This window comes from Pleurodeles waltl, chromosome 1_2 (assembly GCF_031143425.1).
Source record: "Pleurodeles waltl isolate 20211129_DDA chromosome 1_2, aPleWal1.hap1.20221129, whole genome shotgun sequence".
NCBI classification, from domain to species: Eukaryota; Metazoa; Chordata; class Amphibia; order Caudata; family Salamandridae; genus Pleurodeles; species Pleurodeles waltl.
Genome location: NC_090437.1, coordinates 214,410,552 through 214,430,393, shown reverse-complemented (window position 1 = coordinate 214,430,393; position 19,842 = coordinate 214,410,552). Strand labels below are relative to the sequence as shown.

At 41.9% G+C, this 19,842-nt stretch overlaps 1 protein-coding gene across 3 annotated transcripts in view; it reads left to right on the top strand.

Annotated features, from left to right (window-relative positions):
- LOC138299526 (phospholipid-transporting ATPase ABCA1-like) overlaps positions 1–19,842 on the top strand; it is a 2,649,159-nt gene that overhangs the window by 1,077,416 nt on the left and 1,551,901 nt on the right. For all 3 annotated transcript variants that reach the window (XM_069237840.1, XM_069237822.1, XM_069237830.1), the window contains exon 18: positions 9,735–9,851. In XM_069237840.1, coding sequence (XP_069093941.1) covers positions 9,735–9,851 — 117 coding nt within the window. The remainder of the gene's footprint in view (positions 1–9,734; positions 9,852–19,842) is intronic.

Sequence of the window (19,842 nt, the reverse complement as noted above, 5' to 3'; positions counted from 1 at the left end):
CTTAGGCCCTACTGCTATCAGAGAAACCCATGGCATTGGAGCAGTGTAATGTTCAATAAAGTCATTTTTAAGTAATGATTCATTTCTTTTGCAACAGCTTCTTGCAAATGAAAAACAACTTGTATATGTCTCTGAGCAACAGGACGGACATTAATATGCAGCTTTACTTTCATAGTCTTTAACTTTCATAACCATGAAGGGATTTGGCCTACTATTTTGTGAAGGGTGTTCATGTTGTAATTCAAAGAAATCAGTCTCATGTCAGCAGTCATGTTGAAACTGAGCAGGCAGGCACTTGCTGCTGTACCTTGAAGGACATGAATCTGTGCTGGTACCTTCGTTTTCTTATCGCTATAAATGAACCTTGACTCTTCATGGGTATTGATGTAGCCCAAGTATAGACTTTGGTCTTTGACTGAGTATGCCGTGGTAATTGAGACAGTTAATTGAGCTTTTCTCTAGGGATTATATTTGTTGATGACTCACTATTGATAAGAAAAGGTATTGAACATCCATTTAGTTTCAATGTAATCTCTGGACATTGTTTAAGTGATTTAGTTGCTTTGGCATGTCAACTGTTCTTTGATTGACATTTTTCTTCACATGCAACCAGTCCAAAATGTGCATGTTTTTCTGCAGTAAACATCAGCATAGCACAATCACTTTCACTTGTTATTGAGACTGAAGAACTGTTTGACGATGATTTAGATGACAATCGACTTTGTTTAGTATTTATTTGCCTCAACTGATGTCGCTGCTGGGCCTTGTGGGCATGTCGAATGTTGCTTCTGGAATGTCCTGGTGGGCATTTTGTCTCCACGCCATGATACACTTACTTTTCCTTCTCTCTACACACCGTCACAAAATGGTTCCCTTTACTATAACCTTTGCATATCTGACCAAAGATGGGACACATTCCTTTGTGTGGAAACTCAAATCCACATCTGAATCATGTCTCCTTGCACGTAGACATCACATTGTGTCCTTCAGTCGATTGTTTTGAATTACTTTCCACGCTCATGACTGACTCACTCTGGGCACCTCCAGCCTCCATGTCAGCAACTTTCTTCTCAGCACATTCCTCAGCTCTGGCACCCATCAACACTCACTCCAGACTAAGAGTGTCTCTCAGCATTTGTCATCTTAATCAATCTGACAAGCATTCATCAATAGCTCTTAGCCACATGGGTTCTTTATCATTAAATTCATTGAACTTAAAGGGTTTGATGAGTGTGTCAAGTCTTTCCACGAACACAGATTCATCCATTGTTTAACCAAAACCTTGACACCCTTGACTGAAAATGTATTGTTCATAACCAACGTTTGGTACTGGACTGGACTTGAGATTCAACACATTCTTAATCTGATGGTGTGCGACTTGTTTGAGACTTTTGTGAAGGTATGCGACTCGGCATTTTCTTTATGACTTCTTTCACACCATCACCAGGAAGATGTTTGAGATATTTGATCATCTTTCTGTTGTCAGTCTCTTTAAGTGCATTAATTAAATCTTCAAAAATCTCTATCCATGTAGTCCATCTCTGGACAATAGTTTGCTTTTTGGCAGTGTCGTACAGCAGTGGTGGTTTCAGGAAGGCAGCCGCACTGTAACTATTCAGGGGAATGGCTGACATCAAGGGTGGATCTCTGACAAGTGCTGTCAACTGTCCCTGAGAGTTTATATCATCACTGAGGCTGGTGATGTTTTCGCCTCTGTTTCATCCAGGATTGTATTTGAAGTTTTTACCTTCTTCTTGGTCTGCATCGGAGCCCTGTCACTCATGGATACCTGTGGAGTTGTTCTGAGCTGCCACATGGTAGGTTTGATGGTGTGGCCCTTCATGTATTGGACAGCTCATTAAGCACAACCCCACTCCTTCTTCTTGGGTCTCCCCACCCGGTGCAGAGGCAGTAGTGCTCCACTTATCAAGTCTCAGGAAAGAGCAATAGCAGTATGCTTCTTTTTTGCTTGTTCTGTAAGCCAGCAGTTCTATTCGTAGAAATATATGGCAACTTATGACTGTCTTTATCTGTGCTTTAAAGGCCTTGTTGTATCCGCCTTCAACATTGAAGCTCTGTACAGTGTATAACTTTATTTTGCATGGCAGTGCAGTACCTTTTCGTATGATCTTGGTTGTAATTCCTTGACCAAATATGCGTAGACTTTACCATGAAGATTTCTTTCCATTCACAAGCTTCACACCAGCTAGAGCTGCTCTTTAACTCCACATACGCCAACCGTCAACTCGCCACTTCAACAAAGGCACACATGGCACATACAAGCAGTTTGCTTGAACAATAGCAAACTTTCCAGGAGAGCATTTTTCTTATTTGGGTTACTTATCCCCTATCTTGTTGCCAGTTGTAGCATCTTCCCCATCCTGGTACCATCTAAATGACTATGCCACACACAAAGCTGTAAATCACAAGTCTTTATTACTCTGCATGTACCTGTGAACTCCATTATTCCAAACCAAACATTCATTACATTTTATACTATTGATTAAGTCACACAGATACGGAGTCCATGGGGAGCCAGAATGGTTCTGCTCTAAATCATGTAAGACACTACACATATCACAGTTTCAAAAGGTTGTCCAAGGTGGTTGATGAAGGCTAGGGCACATTTTCTCTACTCATGAAGGCCTATCTTATAGACCATGGTTCTTAACCTTTTGACTACTGTGGAAACCAACTTAATCATTACTGGAATCCTGGGACCCCCACTGGAAGTTGAGTGCCCAGCCTAAGCAATTTCAATGGTTTGAACCACAAAACAATACTCAAATTAGTAAGTATTTTGTTTATTTTACATTCAAAAATATGAAAAATTACAATTTTAATTTTACTGGCGAGGTTGGAGCTTTTCTAAATTCAATAAAGGCAACCCCTCACCCATAATATATACTGTTTATGCCCTTGCACTGTCCCACAAATCAATATGAGGGTACCAACTTAATTTTTAGCCTTCAATCTCAAACTCCTTTACATTACAGAACATTTAAAATATTCAGTTTTACATTTTGTTTCTTTATTCACAGTTTATTAATCTGTTTGATTTTCTAAACAGTTGTGGATCGCTTGAGTAGGCTTTAAGGACCCCTAAAGGTCCCAGGTCTACAGGTTAAGAACCAGTGGTATAGACCCTACAGGCAATAGTAAAGAGGAACAAGAAGTCAGGGTGGATGCTCATTTTTGTGGTGAACACTCATGGTCCACCTTGCGAACACATTCTTCAAGTAAATTATTGTGGTCTATCATTGGTAGTCCTTACAACAGGTACACCCATAATGTTTGCTAACCTTTAACTGTAAATCACTCACACTATTATTTGAGATGGATTATGAGACCAACAGCTGCACCTAATGTTCACGAACAAGACACTTATTAAAAGATAACCTTTTCTTATTCTTAGTTTACAGAAATTCTTAAAAATGTAACAATAAAAAAGCACATTGTGCAAAGATCAATGTTCATAATATGGCAAAATACTAACAGTTAAAAATAAGTTCAATTTTGGAAAACTTGCAAAACAGTTGAACATTTTTCAAAGTGTCTGAAAGACTCAACCAGTTCCACTGGGCACCTCGCAATTGGAGTTCAAAAGAGCACAAGTTCAATACCAGAATGCAACTGACACAGAATTGTCAATATTTGGGTCAAATGCTCCTAACAAATGTAAGTTAAATATTTACAAGTCTTGAGGCTGCTGTAAGAAAAGGAGTTACTGGTTGTGGGGGTGAAACCCTACTCAAGAGAAACCCCAATCCTTGTCAGGGTGAAGTCACAAGAAAATGCTGAATTCACCTGTGTTCAACCCCCTGTTAGCTTAGCACAGAGCAGGTAGGCTTACCTTTCAGACAATGTGTAAAGTATTTGTGCAACACTTCAACCAGTAACATAGTGAAAATACACCACAAAAGGATCCCACAGCAGAAAAAAGAGTAATTTATATTAAATAAAACACAGCCAAAATGACAAAATATCAATTAGTAAAAACAGATATGCAGGTTTTAAGATGTCAGTAAAATTAGTGCCAAAAAACATAAAGCAACAACAATTGTGGATGTCTAGTTGTGCAGTTGCGTTGAAGTGGGACAAAGTCACAAGCTCAGGCCAACTACGATGGAGCCTGTCCCGGCTACAGGGACCCAGTTAGACCTGCTGAACAAAGCATCTTAAATTGTGGTTGCAGAGCATTGCAAGGTTCTGTGCTGACGATGCTTCATGCAGTCGAGGTGATCCGTCAGTTCCGAGGTGCTGCAGAGCTATGATGTGAGGCATGGTATCTTTGTTCTGAATCCCTTTATGAAAGCTTGCAATGTGAAGTCAGATGCTGAGGATTTATCACACAGACTAGGCGATGCATTGGTTGCAAGGAGCTGTAAGGCTGAAATGTGAGGTCTGCAGCGGGGAAGCTTTGCACAGAAGGTGGTTCTGATATGGGCTGTGAGGTCAATGCAGAACTCTTTGCATCTGAAGAACCCTCACAGCAGAGGCAATACATCAGTTTTACTCAGGAATGCGTCACACAGCAGAGGAGATGCATTAGTTCTCCTGTGTTCACAGAAAGGCCCACTTCCAGGGGGGGGGGGTCCAAGACTGTGGTGGCACCATTTGGCAGGGTAGGACTCAGAGAGGGAAGAGATCAGATGATGGGTTTCAGGTTCTTGGAGCCTTCTGTCCTTGAGGCTTTTGTCAGCAGCTCACCCAACTAGCCCTTGGACTCACTTTGGGGTTTTGGGTTCAAAAGATGCAGGTCCAGTCCTTCTCAACCAAGCAAGAGGGCAGGAGGTGGCAGGTCAGCACAGCAGTACAGCAGAGTGGCAGGTCTTTCAATAGAAAAGCAGTACTTCTTCCTAGCAGAGTAGCTACAGGCCCAGGAGTGTATTGACGAGGTGGTATATGAGACCCAATATGTATACCTGGTGCCCTTCCTTTAGAAAGTGAGAGAGGCTTCTAGAAATTATCTTTGAAGTGTTCAGGCTTCATGCCTTCTCTGCTGTGGCTCCAGACTAACTACAATGGGTTTACACCCCTCTGTGTGGAGGCAGAACACAGCCTATTCACGTGTAAGTGAGGTGCTGCCCAGCTCTTTCCTTCCAACCTGTCAGTCATGGCCCACACAGGAACATCTAATCCCTCTATTGTCTGTGGCTGTCTAGGAAGACTACACAAAGCCCAGTTGTCAGCTACACCCAGTCACTGTCCCAGAGACAAGCTACAGGCACTAAATGGCTAATCAGGAAAATGCTAACTTTCTTCAAGTGGCATTTTCAAATTTACAATGTAAAAGCTGACTATACCATGAGAGAGAACTTTTCATTACTAGTCCAAAGACAACAAACATGAACTGACTACTAGGGATGGGCGCAATCATCTGTTCTGTCCACGGAATTGACTGACTTTTGGTAACTCCACGTTACTCTTGTAACATGGATTTCTGGCCAAGTTCTACCTATTGCCACGTGGTAGAATATTTTCTCACACGCAGCTCCAGAATGGTAAGTTGGGGAGCGTGAGCGAGATTTGTTATCCCCTAGTGTGATTTCCGGTCGCTAGGAGAACATTTGGGGAGATTTGTCTAATGCCGATGGTCATGACCATTCGTGGTCAGTAGGCTGCTGCTCCAGTAGAAAATCTACAGAAACAGCAGCAAAATCTGCTCCAGTAGCAGCGCCCTCTGGCACATCATGTGATGCCATTTGCACTGATTTTTCAACACATAATGAATTACTAGCGCTAAATCATAGCGTGAGCAGCATGACATGCCTAGTTCTGCCCATTGGAGGAACTCTGTTTTTATATAACACCCACCCCTAATGATTACCTGCTCTCATTTGGAAATGATCACTTACTGAACGTAATAAAGTAACTCCAGTATTAACTTATGGAAGAGGTAGGCCGTGCAGTAGTGAAAAACAAATTTAAGAGGTATTCACTACCAGGACATGGAAAACCTAAAGGTACATGTCCAACTTTTTAAATACACTGCACCTTTTCTGTGCTGTGCCTACGAACACTCACAGAGGGTTTGACACTATTCTTTTCTGACTCCAGACAAGCTCAAGCCAGAGCAGGGAGGCCGGCAATTCCAAACATCCCTGGGGTGAAAACCTCAAGAACCTTCTACTTCAAAGCTGGCACAAGGTATAAATATTGGACACTCAGACCCACCCCTTCAGTACACCTCCACAGCTATAGAAGACTCAGAAGGAATGCTGTGCTGGTATGCAAGTATGACTCCTACCCTGCTGCCCTGCTGCCTGAGTGGCAAGAACTGGACCTGCATCTTGATCTCGGAACCACCAGAGTGACTCCAAGGGCTAGCTGGTCGACATCCTGATTACAGCCAAAGGAACAGAAAAGGCTCAACTTATCTTGAACCCAGCATCAGGACTCTACCAGTTATGACTCTTGCCCCTCCCAAGTAGTGCTACCTGAGTCCTGGGTAGTTGGAAGTTGGCTGTAAGGTGCTCTGCCAGTCCACTTTTGGTTCACCTTTGGTTCCCTAAGCATAATAGATGTAGTGCATGCATCTTGTCATAGGCACATCGGAATAGCTGCAGTGTGACACCAGACTTCACATCGCAGTCTCCTCTGAACCCCCACTGCCTTTGCATCGCAAGCTTCTTGTTCACGACATCCTCGATGACTACGCAGGACCTCGCATTTCAGCCCTGCAGCTTCTTCTAAACCACCTTTACCAGACACACCCATTCAATGCAGGAATTCAGATTACAAGCCCCTTATCAATGGCATCCTTGACGATGATGCAGGACTCCTCATTGCAGGCCCTCAGCTCACTCGGAACCACCGCTGCACAACACATCCTCTAGATGGGATATTGAGCATTCCCTAAATCAGCATTTAAAGTACGTTGATCAGCAGGCCTAACTGGGTCCCTGTATCCAGCCTGCACTCTGTTGCAGTCGGCCTAGACTTGTAACTTTGCCCTGGTCCAACTCGGCCAGATATCCACAGTTGGTGCTTTGTGCTTTTAGGCACTATTTTTACCTAAATCTTTAAAACTGCATAGCTCTGATTCTACAGATCCGACTTTTGTTGTTTTGGTTTCAAATATTTTGATTTTTACATTTTACTCTAATTTTCTAAATTAGTGTTGGATTTTCTTGTGTTGTGTTTTCACTTTATTACTTTTTGAGGTGCTGCATGAATATTTTAAACATAGTCTCTAAATTTAGCCTGTCTTTGCACCAAGCTTCCAGAGAGTTAAGCACAGGTTAATCTGGGGTTTACTTATATTTCACCCTGACATGGATTGTGATTGCTGCTTGAGTAGGGTTCCACCGCCTGAAAGAAGTAACATGAATTGCAACAGTACTGTAAATTAAATCAAAGAAAATAAACTTTATTGCCTGGTTTATGAAAATTATTACAGTTTCAATCAAGTGCAAAGCTAAAATCATCGAGCAACTGACAACTTCGCTAACAAACTGTAATAATTAGCATTAGCATAAATGTGATAAAATGATCCTAAAACGACTGCTACTGCCAGAATACAGCAAAAAATAGACCGTTGCGCCAACCCTAAATTAGCAAATAACATGCCAATTAGGTATGTCTATTGAACTTGTCACATGCAGTTTTTCCCAAGCAAAAATTGACCGTTGCAAAAGCTAAAAACATATTAGTCAGGCGCGCACATATCTTGATTCTGATATACGTAAAGAACCCAAGTAAACCCATTTATTGGTTTGACACATTTGCGAGTAATTACTTCGAAAAACTTTACTCCCACTCCAGCAGGATTCAGACATTGTTACATTGCCTGATTCCAGGTTGTGTAAATTATACTTTAGAAGAATGTTTAGCGCCAACGAGAGCCTTGTGCCAGAGCACCGAGTGTGCCTCCACTTTTCAAATCCATCCCCTCAGAACTTGGGGCCACTAGTTCAGAGCGTTTTAGAGTTCGCAAATCCTTTGATTCGGAAAAAACAGGGGTTGTGAATGTTAAACCCGTTTTTTTCTAATGTACTGAACCCATTTAGCGATTCAGAAAAAGTTTTCCAAATCGCTAAATTATTTTATTAATAGTTTCAGAATCCATATTTGGAATGGGAGTGACATTTGTTTGTGACATTTGGGCCCATATTTATACTTTTTGACGCTAAACTGCGCTAACGCAGTTTAGCGTCAAAAAGTTTTGCGCCGTCTAACGCCATTCTGAAGCGCCATGCGGGCGCCGTATTTATGGAATGGCGTTAGACGGCGCAATCAGACCGGCGCTGCCTGGTTTCCGTGGGAAAAAACCACGTAGACCAGACAGCGCCGGCGTAGGGGGAAAATGGCGCATGGGCGTCTTAAAATGGGGCAAGTCAGGTTACGTCGAAAAAATCGTCTTAACCCGACTTGCGCCATTTATTTTCGACGCCCATCCCCCATCAACATGACTCCTATCATTGTAAAGATAGGAGTCATGCCCCCTTGCCCAATGGCCATGCCCAGGGGACTTCTGTCCCCTGGGCATGGTCATTGGGCATAGTGGCATGTAGGGGGGCACAAATAAGGCCCCCCTATGCCACCAAAAAAAAATATAAAAAATAAAAAATTATACTTACCTGAACTTACCTGAATGTCCCTGGGGTGGGTCCCTCCATCCTTGGGGGTCCTCCTGGGGTGGGCAAGGGTGGCAGGGGGGGTCCCTGGGGGCATGGGAGGGCACCTGTGGGCTCATTTTGAGCCCACAGGCCCCTTAACGCCTGCCCTGAGCAGGCGTTAAAAAGTGGCGCAAATGCGCCGTTTTTAGCCACGCCAACTCCCGGGCGTCTCTTTTGCCCGGGAGTATAAATACCACGTAAAGGCCTGGGAGTCATTTTTTAGACGGGAACGCCTCCCTTGCATATCATTAACGCAAGGAAGGGGTTCACGCTAAAAAATGACGCACATTCCGGGAACTTTGGCGCTATTCGCCTCTAACGCCATAGTATAAATATGGCGTTAGTTGGCGTTAGTTTTGCGTCGAAATTGCGTCAAAAAAAACGACGCAATTTCGGCGCAAACGGAGTATAAATATGGCCCTTGGTTATCTCAGGCCACTTCTCTATCTAACATACAGCTTTCCATCCCACAATTCTATCAGATTGGAAAATAGCTCTGTGCTGTCCTCCCGTGAAACTGCTCGGGAAACTGTTAAATGCATCTGTTAATTTAAAGACCTCTGACAGTGCACCGTCAAGACAGTGAGAGAGCAGGACAGATATTGCTGATAGTACACCTTGCCACCCAATGTTGCATTCACTCTCTCCTTCACTAGGCACACTTAAAATATCACTACAAATATAACATATAATAGGTTTGTCTACAAACAGGGCCCCTGTCGTCATTCAGGTTTTACTGTACCATAATGGAGGTTTTCCCTCTGAACTGAGATACAAAAGAAAGATGAAAAATATAGATCTTTATTTTAAAATTATCAACTGGCGTGAGGGGATCAGAGTATGGTAGCAATGTACTAAATTACATTCCAGGGCGGAATTATTTTCCATGTTGTAAGAATGTACACTTTATTCAAGTTTATATAATCAGAATCACTAACGAAACAGTCCACTGAATTGGCCACATAGTCACACTCAGCATCTGAGGGAGCTGTCTCAATCCCAGTTGACTATTTGAAACAATTCTACAATAAGTACAAATGTATAGTTGTCTACATTGTGTCACAGTTCTACTGTCTACAAAAACTCAACTCTTATATTCTTTTCTTTTAACAGGTCAATACGGAATTCCAAAGCCTTGGTACTACCCAGTTACTGTTTCATACTGGTGTGGAACTAGAAAAAGAAATGAAGTAGATGCAGTGCCATCTGAATCAGAAAACATTAATACTGGTAACTAAATTTTAACTGTGATAAAGTCCTATGACATATGGCTTCATTTAGAGTTTGGTAGATGGGATACTTTGTCAAAACATGACGGACATTCTGTTGCGGTTTTACATGTGCTGTGGGCAGTAATTCATTTGTAATAGAGCAAATGGGACATCCGCCATGTTTGTTATGGAGTGTCCCAAACAGAGAAACTCTAGATAAGGCCCTGAGTTTACAGTGTTGTGCTCATTTAAGAAGGACCTAATCTAAGAAGATCCATTTGCAAACATTTGTCACATGTATGCATGAAAAACATTTTTATTATCATTAATATTATGATGATGATTATTATTATTATTATTATGGTCATATATGTGTTATTATTATATGTCTTATTGACAATTATTATCACCATCATTTTATAATAATAATAATAATAATAATAATAATAATAATAATAATAATAATAATAATAACAATAATAATAATAATTATTATTATTAGTATTATTAATACTGTTTTACAGTTAGGTGTAAACCAAAATTTATATGTACGGAACCTGTTTCACAATACAACACAAGTGCTGCTGTATTTATAAATTTCCCTCTTTTAATCTGTATGAAACATGCTCACAATTAAGGAATATTTTGAATTAAATGTTGAATCTGATGAATTGCAAATGCCTTCCATCTCTGGGTGCTTTGTTAAATTGGACAGTACATTATGTTACATAGATGTTGCACACATTGATGAGGGGACTAAGGGGCCAATTTAGAGTTTAGTGGAATGTACAACATCACAAAGGTGAAGGAGAGCCGCCTCCCTCAAAATGAATGTCCACCTGCTTAATTTACAGATAGGCAGGCTTTAAGTATGTAAAATGGTGGAGACTGCTCTGTCTCCACTGCCTATATACCCCTCCAGTGGCCTGACAGAGAAAAGGCCCATGGAGGTTTGGCTATGTGTCTTCTCAACTGATTTAAAGTGTGCATACACATGGCCAGTTTTTACTTTTACAAACCACCACCGAAAACGTGGCAGTGAGTAGAAGCAAAAACTTTCCAATGGCCACCACACCAATGAAAAAAACTCCCCTGGCAACAGGATTGTTGTTTTTTTATTTTCAAAAATAAAATCCCTGTTTGGGATTTTTTTTTTAAAACAAGAAAATGAAAACGTGCAGGATGACTCCATCATGTTGACAGAGCCTCATGGCACACGCTTAATGCATTTACATGGACTGCCATGATGGCTCTCTTGTAAATAATGGAGATGTCCACTGGGCCAGTGGACATCTCTAATATTGATGGACAGAGTACCTGCACCATGGCAGGTGTAAAGTACTCTGCCATGGTGCCTGCACTGAGAAAGTTCACCAAACTCTAAATTGGCTTGTTAGGTTGATGATGAGATGATGGGTGAATTTGGGACAATCGATGTTTGAAAGAGATGTTGTGGGACAAGGGAGCTGGACGGTATGGACATTGGACGTTTCAGATTTGTATGTGTCAATCTAATGGCACTGACTGTACACAGTGGTATTGAATTAATAGACATTTGTGTGCTTTTAGAAGATCCTTAATCTCACATTGAACTCACATGGATCTTTCACTGTTACTGGAGCAATGTAAGAAATGCATTTTTGTTGGCACAATTATTTGTTAAATTGCTCAGTGCTTCTGGTGAAATGCTTTCTTCAGTGGCAGTGGCCTTCGAAAAATTTCTCATCAACAGGTGCTCTCTTTGAATGGACACCCTTTATTATTTACTTGTTCTTATTACTATCAATATCGGTATTATCAATCAATCAATCAATCTGTATTGGTAAAGCACAACTTGTCACACCGCAAGGGTGTCCAGGTACTGAGATTGTGGCTGCCTTTGTGGCTGCCTAGTTTAGTCGAACAGGCCATGTCTTGAGTCCTTTCCTGCGCTATCTCAAGTGAGTTGGGAGGTCATTCCTTGATCCTGCCATGAGGTAGTAGAAGGAACATCCTCCCCTGTTGTTCAGACAGATGTGGCAGCTATGCACAAGGGAGAGCGATGCAGAGTTCAAGCGTTTAGTGGAATTTCAGTTGGTGGTTGAGATATGCTGGTCCCTGATTGTGGAGAGCTTTGTTGGTGTTGATCATCATATTGAATTGGCATCTCCTCTGGGGTGCCAATTGAGCATCCTGAGGTGGGAGGAAATGTGGGTCAATTTAGGGAGATCAAGGATGAGTCTGGTTACTGAGTTCTGTATGGTCTGCAGTCTCTTTAGGAGGTGTGTGGAGATTCCTATGTAAAGTGTATCTCTGAAGTCTAATCAGCTTGTGACCAGGGCCTGAGTGATGTTACACTTGGTGTTGATGGAGAGATATTTGAAGATCTTACGGCGCATGCAAAGTGTTATGAAGCAGGTGGAGAAGACTGTGTTGATCTGTTTTTGATGGTGAGCGTGTTGTCCAGTATGATGCAGAGGTTGCAAGCATGTTCAATTGGGCTGGGTGCAGGCCAAGTTCTGAAGGCCACTCCAAGGGGACATGTTGTTTCTGAAGATCAGATCTTCTGTCTTGTCTGTAATGAGATTTAGACAGTTGTTTTTCATCCATTCTGCTATGTCTGTCACCTGTGGAAACTGGCCTTAGTGATTGCAGGGTCTTCTAAAACTGAAAGGATCAGCTGGGTGTTGTCAGCGTAGGATATGATGTTCATTCTGTGGGATCTAATGATGTTGGCCAGGGAGTCATGTAGATGTTGAACATTGTGAGGCTGAAGGACACGCCTACGGGAATGCCCAATGTGATCTCCTTGGGTCCCGAGGTGAAAGGTGGTAGGTGGATTCACTGGTTTCTTCAATGAGGAAAGATGGCTTTTATCTCCCTGCTGATCATCTTGCTGCCAAGGTTGAAGATTTAGTGGCGGCAGCGTTGAGTGGGTGCCACTGAGTGTATGGAGATCATGGTGGTTGTGGTGTCCTGTACTGTGCTGGTCCCAAGTGGTGAACAGTTGGTTGGAGAGTCCTTCAGGAATGGCATTTGCAGGGCTGAGGAGGCCAAGAGTGACGCTGGTGGTGGTTTGGGGTTCAAAGTATTTGTAGATGGTGGCAATTTTCTTGTAAAATAATCACAGGAGGCTTGAGTGGGGGTGATCGTTTTGAAGAGTTCCCTGCTGTGGCTGGGGCTGTACTTGATGTGGTCGGCTAGGGTTTTCTTTTTGGCTTTCTTCAGTAGTCAGTGGTATTTTTTGAGGGGTGATTTGAAGGCTACATTGTCTGTGGGCTCTTTGCTCGTGCACCATTTCCTTTCTAGACACTTGTTTCATGATTCTGATTTCTATGGTGAACCAGCTGGATTGTTTAAAGGGTCTCTGGATTGGTATGTTTGACTGGGGCTACTGTGTCAGTGCAGTTGGTAGTCTTTTCAGGAAAAATCTTGACAATTTGGTCTAGGTTGGATGCCGTGTTAGGGTGGGAGGTGCTGAGGACAGTTGGCCACCGGCTCTCGGATACTTTGTTCCATTAGTAGTGGGAGGCATTGGGTGGCTTGGGGGTGGGGTAGGGGGATCCTGCGATGGTGAAGTGGAGGATTGCGTGGTCTGTATTTGACTCTGTCACTGGCCATAAAGATGTGGTCAAATGTGTTTCCCACATAGAGTGTGGGGTCGGTGACTAGATGGGTAAGGTCCAATCTTGTTTAGGCTTTCAAGGATGTTGACAGCATTGGTGTCATTGGGATCATTGAGGTGAAAATTGAGGTCCAAGGAAGATGTAGTGTCTGGAGTTGATGGCGAGTGGTGCGATGAATTCGGGAACAGGACTGGTGGCCTTTGTATCTTTGTATCTCTGCAGTTCTGTATAATATGCTTACATAATATCTAATGGTAATAAGAGAATGAAGAATGTGTTTTTTTAGCATCTTTTTATCCTCTGTTTTACAGCATGGTAACATTCACAGGGGTGATTTAGCCATAACGAGCTGAAACCCTATTCAGATGGGTATCTTTGTGAATATGTTGTTACAGCTCTGATAAACCACTCTTATATAGTTCTGAAGAGGCCAGAAGTTAAAAGGCCAAAACACGTCAACACATTTTTTAGAAGGAGTCCTCAACAGAATTAGGAAACAGCAAACTGGAGTAGAAGACCATCAGCCTAGAGTCCTTGATACCAAAGGTTTTTGGATTTTGGCGTTTGGTCTTTTGACTACCCAAAATGACGGACCAGTTTACTTGAATGGCCGTCACCTGCTAAATGAGGGACAAAATACGGAGGAGTATATATTGTATGCCTTCACTGGTAGATTTGATGGACCCAACTACTAGTTTATGCAAATTTGCTGATGGAATTGTAGTAACATACATTATACATGACATCCCACAAAGGTTGACTACTATCCAAAGGAATAAAATTGATTGTTCTTTTTGACAATAATAATTGATGTTTTATTGTTCTAAGTAATGTGAATAGATTTATCCCTCATAAGACGATATTGACTGTAATATGCAATTCGGGAATCGCATTGCAGAAGCTGATTTATAGGCCTGGGGGTCTCTGGTGAGAGTGCCTTTAATACTGGTCTTGCAGACGGTATGGAATACCGGAGTTTTCTTGGAGTATAGAATATAGGAGAGAAGGAAATATGTTTTTCAGCTATACTTGGAACATGAACTTTGATATTAGATTGCACGATTTTCTCAGGAACCTGGGGTAGGAAATATTTTCTATGTGTAACATGTCCTTACACCTTAAATCAGTAGTGTTTGACAGGAAAGTGCTATTTATACCAAAAGTGCAGTGTATATGTGATAGACCTGACAACCTTAGGATGGTCTTCCCCCAACTTTTTGCCTGCCTCCCTCCATTTTTCTGATCTTGTTTTTGTTGGTTTTAGGACTCTGCACACTTTACCACTGATGACCAGTACTAAAGTACTTGTGCTTTCTACCCTAAACATGGTAACATTGGCTCATACCCAATTGGCATATTTAATTTACCTATAAATCTCGAGTAAAGTGCAATATATGTGCAGGGCCTGTATATTAAATGCTACTAGTGGACCTGCAGCTCTGTTTGTGCCACCCACATAAGTAGCCCCTTACCCATGTCTCAGGCCTGCCATTGCAAGGACTGTGTGTGAAGGTTCACTGTCACTTCAACTTGGCATTTAAAATGACTTGCAAAGCCTTAAACTCCCCTTTTATTACATATAAGTCACCCTTAAGGCATGCTCTAGATGCCCATAGGGCAGGGTGCTACGTAAGTAAAAGGCAGGACATGTACTTGTAAGTTTTCCATATCCTGGTAGTGAAAAAACACCCAAAGTCGTTTTTCACTATTGCGAAGCCAGCTCCTCTCATAGGCCAGTATTGGAAATTGCCTTACATACTTTTAAGTGGAAATTTCTGATAAAAAAGGAGGTGCATTGTCATGTTTGGTATGGCTGGAATGGCAGAGAGAACCCGACTTACTGGAAAATTTTGATTTAGCATTACTCTTTTAGAATTGCCACTTTAAGAAAGTAGACATTTCTCTGCACATGCTACTCTCTGTGCCTTACACCCTGTCTCCAATCGACGTCTGGTCTGTGCTGGTTGACAGCTCCCCTTGTGCATTCCACCAGGACAGCCATAAACACAGGACACTCAGCTGCAACTTCATTGATCTGCATACTGATGTGTCTTCCTGTGCAGGAAGGGTGGAGGGGCTCTCACTTACACTTCAGAGGCTAGTGGCCTGTCCCCACACAAAGGACTGATAACCCTCCATAGATCTTCTGGCAGACAGAGCTGGGCTGAAAGGGGGACTGGTGCACTGCAAAACCACTCTTTGAAGTTTCCCCCACTTCAAAGGCACATTTCGGTATATATACTGGGCTTGTGACCCCCTAAAATCAGACACTTCTTGACCTACAATTGGACTCTGTCAAAAGGACTGTATTGCTGCCTAAAGGACTCATCTGGACTGGTTTTCAGGGACTGTTCTCTTGCTTGTTGCCCTGTTGCTCTGCCGGAAGGACTTTGCATTACCCCCCCACAAGTGACCTCCAAGGGCTTGTCAGCTTGCCTCCTGTGAACAAGTTTCAGGGCCATCAAAGACTTCATGTATGGGGAATAATTCACTGTGCTGAATGGACTCAGTGCCTGTCTCACAGCTGAAAAATCACAGCAGAGCTTACAGAATTGACGCAGCACCTATTTCATCATCACAGCACGTTTGGATTTTCCAAGCATCGTTCCTGGGCATTAATTTGTCCCAGCACCGCAGTAAGGAACCAAGCCTGTGTGCCCGAAAACTGACACATCTCTTTGTCCGTGAGGAAAAACCGATGCATCACCCCCGCCACAATGGAAAAATCTATGCATCGCTATACTTTCCGATGCCTCACCTCCTCTGTATCATTATTTTTTATGTATTCCAGATACTTAGTGCTAAAGAGATACATTAATGGATTCCTATGGATTAAGACTTACTTAAACTTCTAAAAAGTGACATCTTGACTTGTGCATATTGGATTTCCGTTGCTTGGGTCTTGTTTTATTCAGATAAATAATAATATCTATTTTCCTAAATTGGTGTGGAGTACTTTTAGTGGTGATTTCACTGTTACTGTATGAGTTATTGCACAAATACTTTACATGTTGCTTTCTAAGTTAAGAGTACCTGCTCTGTGCCAAGCTACAGGAGGGTGAGCACAGGATAATGTTGGTTGTATTGTGACTTACCCTGACTAGGATTGTGGTCCCTACTTGGACAAGGTAAATAACTCTGCAGATTAGAGACCCAATTTCTAACAATATGCGATCCTGTTTGAAAAGACTAATAGTGAGAAGCTATTACGAGCAAATTTGATTCGTTTCCATTAATTAGAGGCACACACTCATACATTTCAACATCCTCAACAGAATATACTTCACTCATAAATATTTACACCTAATCAATAACACTTGCGCTTCGAAGTGCTCCCACTGACCCGTTGGCCCGGTGTATATTAGGCATCCTACTTGGTGCTCCCCCCAATTCATGCATTCTGTACGGACCTAATGCCTGTTCTCAATAAGATAAGGTGACATTTTCTGACATATACTCCTCTCACACTGCTGTTAGATTTTGTGGCAGAGGTCCCCTGCTGCAGGTATTGGCTGGTTGTGCTGCTGCTTGTACTTGCAAAGCGGCAGGTAGCTAAAGTTTTATTCAAAGGTCGCATAGTGAAGCTTGGTGACTGACTGCGTGATGCAGTCTTTTGTGATGAACATGCTGAGGTATACACAACCTTGAAGCTGCTAAAATCATGTCCACAAGATATTTAAAGTCCTTTCAGTGTGTATATGCCAGAAGAAAAGGAGTCTGATGTGCACTTCTCAAATCAGACGATAGCCCAGACATTAACGGTGATGGCTCATAGTGATGTACAATTCTTTCTAGTTATGTGTGGTGTTGGCAATGTGTGGTGTAGGGGTGCTGTGGATTTTCACTTTATGCACAAGTCTCCTAAAACAATATGCTAAAACTATATTATATACACCAACATGTAGCTATCTTTCATCTGCTATTTTAGAGTAAAATTCTACTCACCTACATCGCTCACTGCTATTTGCATTATGGTCCAGCCTTTTTTTTGTTTGCATCTAATTTTTCTTTCCTTTCAATGCTTGGAAACTTTAATAAACCAACTTTGAAGATAAAATGAAAAGATCAATAAAAAAGTTAGATGTTCCATGCCAGTAAAAGTATAGTATAATAGGCAGCAAAAGAGATGTGAAATTCCAAAAAGATGCAAACTGGCATTCGGGGATTTAGTAGAACTCTGTAGAACTGTGTGTCTTCAGAAAAGCAGCTCCCCAGTTGGTGGTCCAGATATTGGGTACTTCTTTTGGTCTGAACAGGGAGAGCCAGGTTTGGAGATGGGAGATGGAAGATACCCACACAGCTAATCTGAGGTTCATTGCGTGACAGGGAAAGGGCAAGTATGCAACTTATTTATAAGAATACTTGCACATTCCTGCATTTTTCTCCGCATTGGTGATCTTTTGGCTGCCTAGCGCCAATGAAAGCACCATTCCACCACGGTTCGGGGTGCCTCCATTGCATGTAGGATTGTTTTTGTGCAGGAAGAGCACTTTCCTGCACAAACCGTCCTCTGAGGCTGTTTACTCTTTCTATGTGATATGCATAATGCAGCACACAGGGGAAGAGGAAAAAACAAGTAGAAAAAAATATTTCTCCTCATTATGCCTCTCCTGGGGAGGCATATCTTTTTGGCACATTCCCAGATTTACTAGTTCGGGTAAATGGGAGTTGCATGGGAACACCCATGTTATGCCTCCCTAGTGCAGAGTAAGGCAACACAGAAATGTGCACTGCGTTGCTTTACTCCAGAATCATGGAGCCACTCAGGCAATGCAAAGTGGCCTTGCGTAGGTTCATAAATCTCACTTAAGGTTTGCGTCCCATACGTATTGTGTTGTGTATTGCAAATGCAATGCAAACCAGGTTATAAATATGGCCCTAAGTGTCTAACATTGTTATTTTTCTACAAAGCATTTTTCCAGCATTCTAATGCTGAAAAACTCTCATTATGAATCCAAGAAGTTTATATAGCATTGGCTAGGTTTCACCTTTAACTGCAGACTGGATTACCATTATAATATCACACTTGATCCATTTCAAGGATAAAATCTGCCTTCAACTGAAGAAGAGAACTTTTAAGAAACCTTTATCAATTGGAAACCCTGGAATAGAATCTAAAAAATAGTCCTAAAGGTTTGAGGTAATTTTGTCAATGCAACTTGGTTATAGCAATATTTAAAACATGATTTATATATCCGGAGGAGAAAAGACTTTTGCAAACCTTACTTGAAAAAGACCCAAGCTTGATGGCCTTATCTCAGTGTTTTTACACTCCTTCAATTTTTGGGGAAGTTTAAGGCTACTGGATAGCTTTAATACCCTATTCTACTTGGCTGATCCCTGCTCATCTGTTTATTCTTGCCTTGACCCACTGAAGATTTGTCACTTTCAGAAAGCCGATTTAAACACAATCAAAAGAAAAAAACATTCAGTTGGGACTGCCAACTGGCATTTAGTGAACTGTGGTCTCTCACATGTTGGCCAAAGCTGGTCCCAGTAAGCTATATGTAAGTCATTTTGAGCTTTTTACAAACTTTCTTGCATTTTCAATATAAAAATGTTGATTAATTTTTCCAGTGCTTTTGTAGGGGGCATTTTCTTTATAACATTTAATTATTAAAACTAGTTTTTTTTCACTTTGTGACATTTTTCTCATTAAATTGTGATCTTTACATTTGAAATTACTTGGACATTTTACATTCTTTATTTCCCTACTCTTACAAAGTCAAGGACATCCACCTATTCTGCATGTTCACAACGATTTTACACCTTTTCTTTTACCCTATTGTTTGGCTGATATTAGGACCCTTTAAAGTATGACACCACTGCAGTTCGAGCTGGGCTGTTCTTACAAGGAACAGGGTTGAGACTGATTTGCATGTTGCTGGGTCCAAACTGAGTTGGCATGGTGGGCAAAACAATGGATTGAGATGCACTCAAGCAATTACCAGTTGCTAAGATTAATTTACGCATTCCATCCATCACCTTGTTGTTTTTGTTTTTGATGCCCTGTGTGTGCCAGGTATGCCCAGACCTCGGTCCTGGGCTCACTGTACCACTAGAACCAAGCTATACCTGGCCGAAGAGCCAATAAGAAGGGTGAAACAAGTTCTGGGTTGCTTGTATGTCAGTTCAGGGAGGACCTGGCTGGTCTATTTGGGATGGACTGTCCTTATGAGGAACAGGATCAAGACTTTTGTGCATATGGCTGGGTCCAAACTAAGGTGACATGGTGGGTGAAAAACTATGGATTGGGATGCAGCCCCGAGTGATTGCCAGTGGTTGAGATTAATTAAAGTATTCCATCACTTACCTTGTTGTTTTTGCATTAGTGCAATTTCTGCACTATGTACCGTGGCTGTACAGAAAAGTAAGTAGACCAAGTGGGTGAACACAATTTTACCA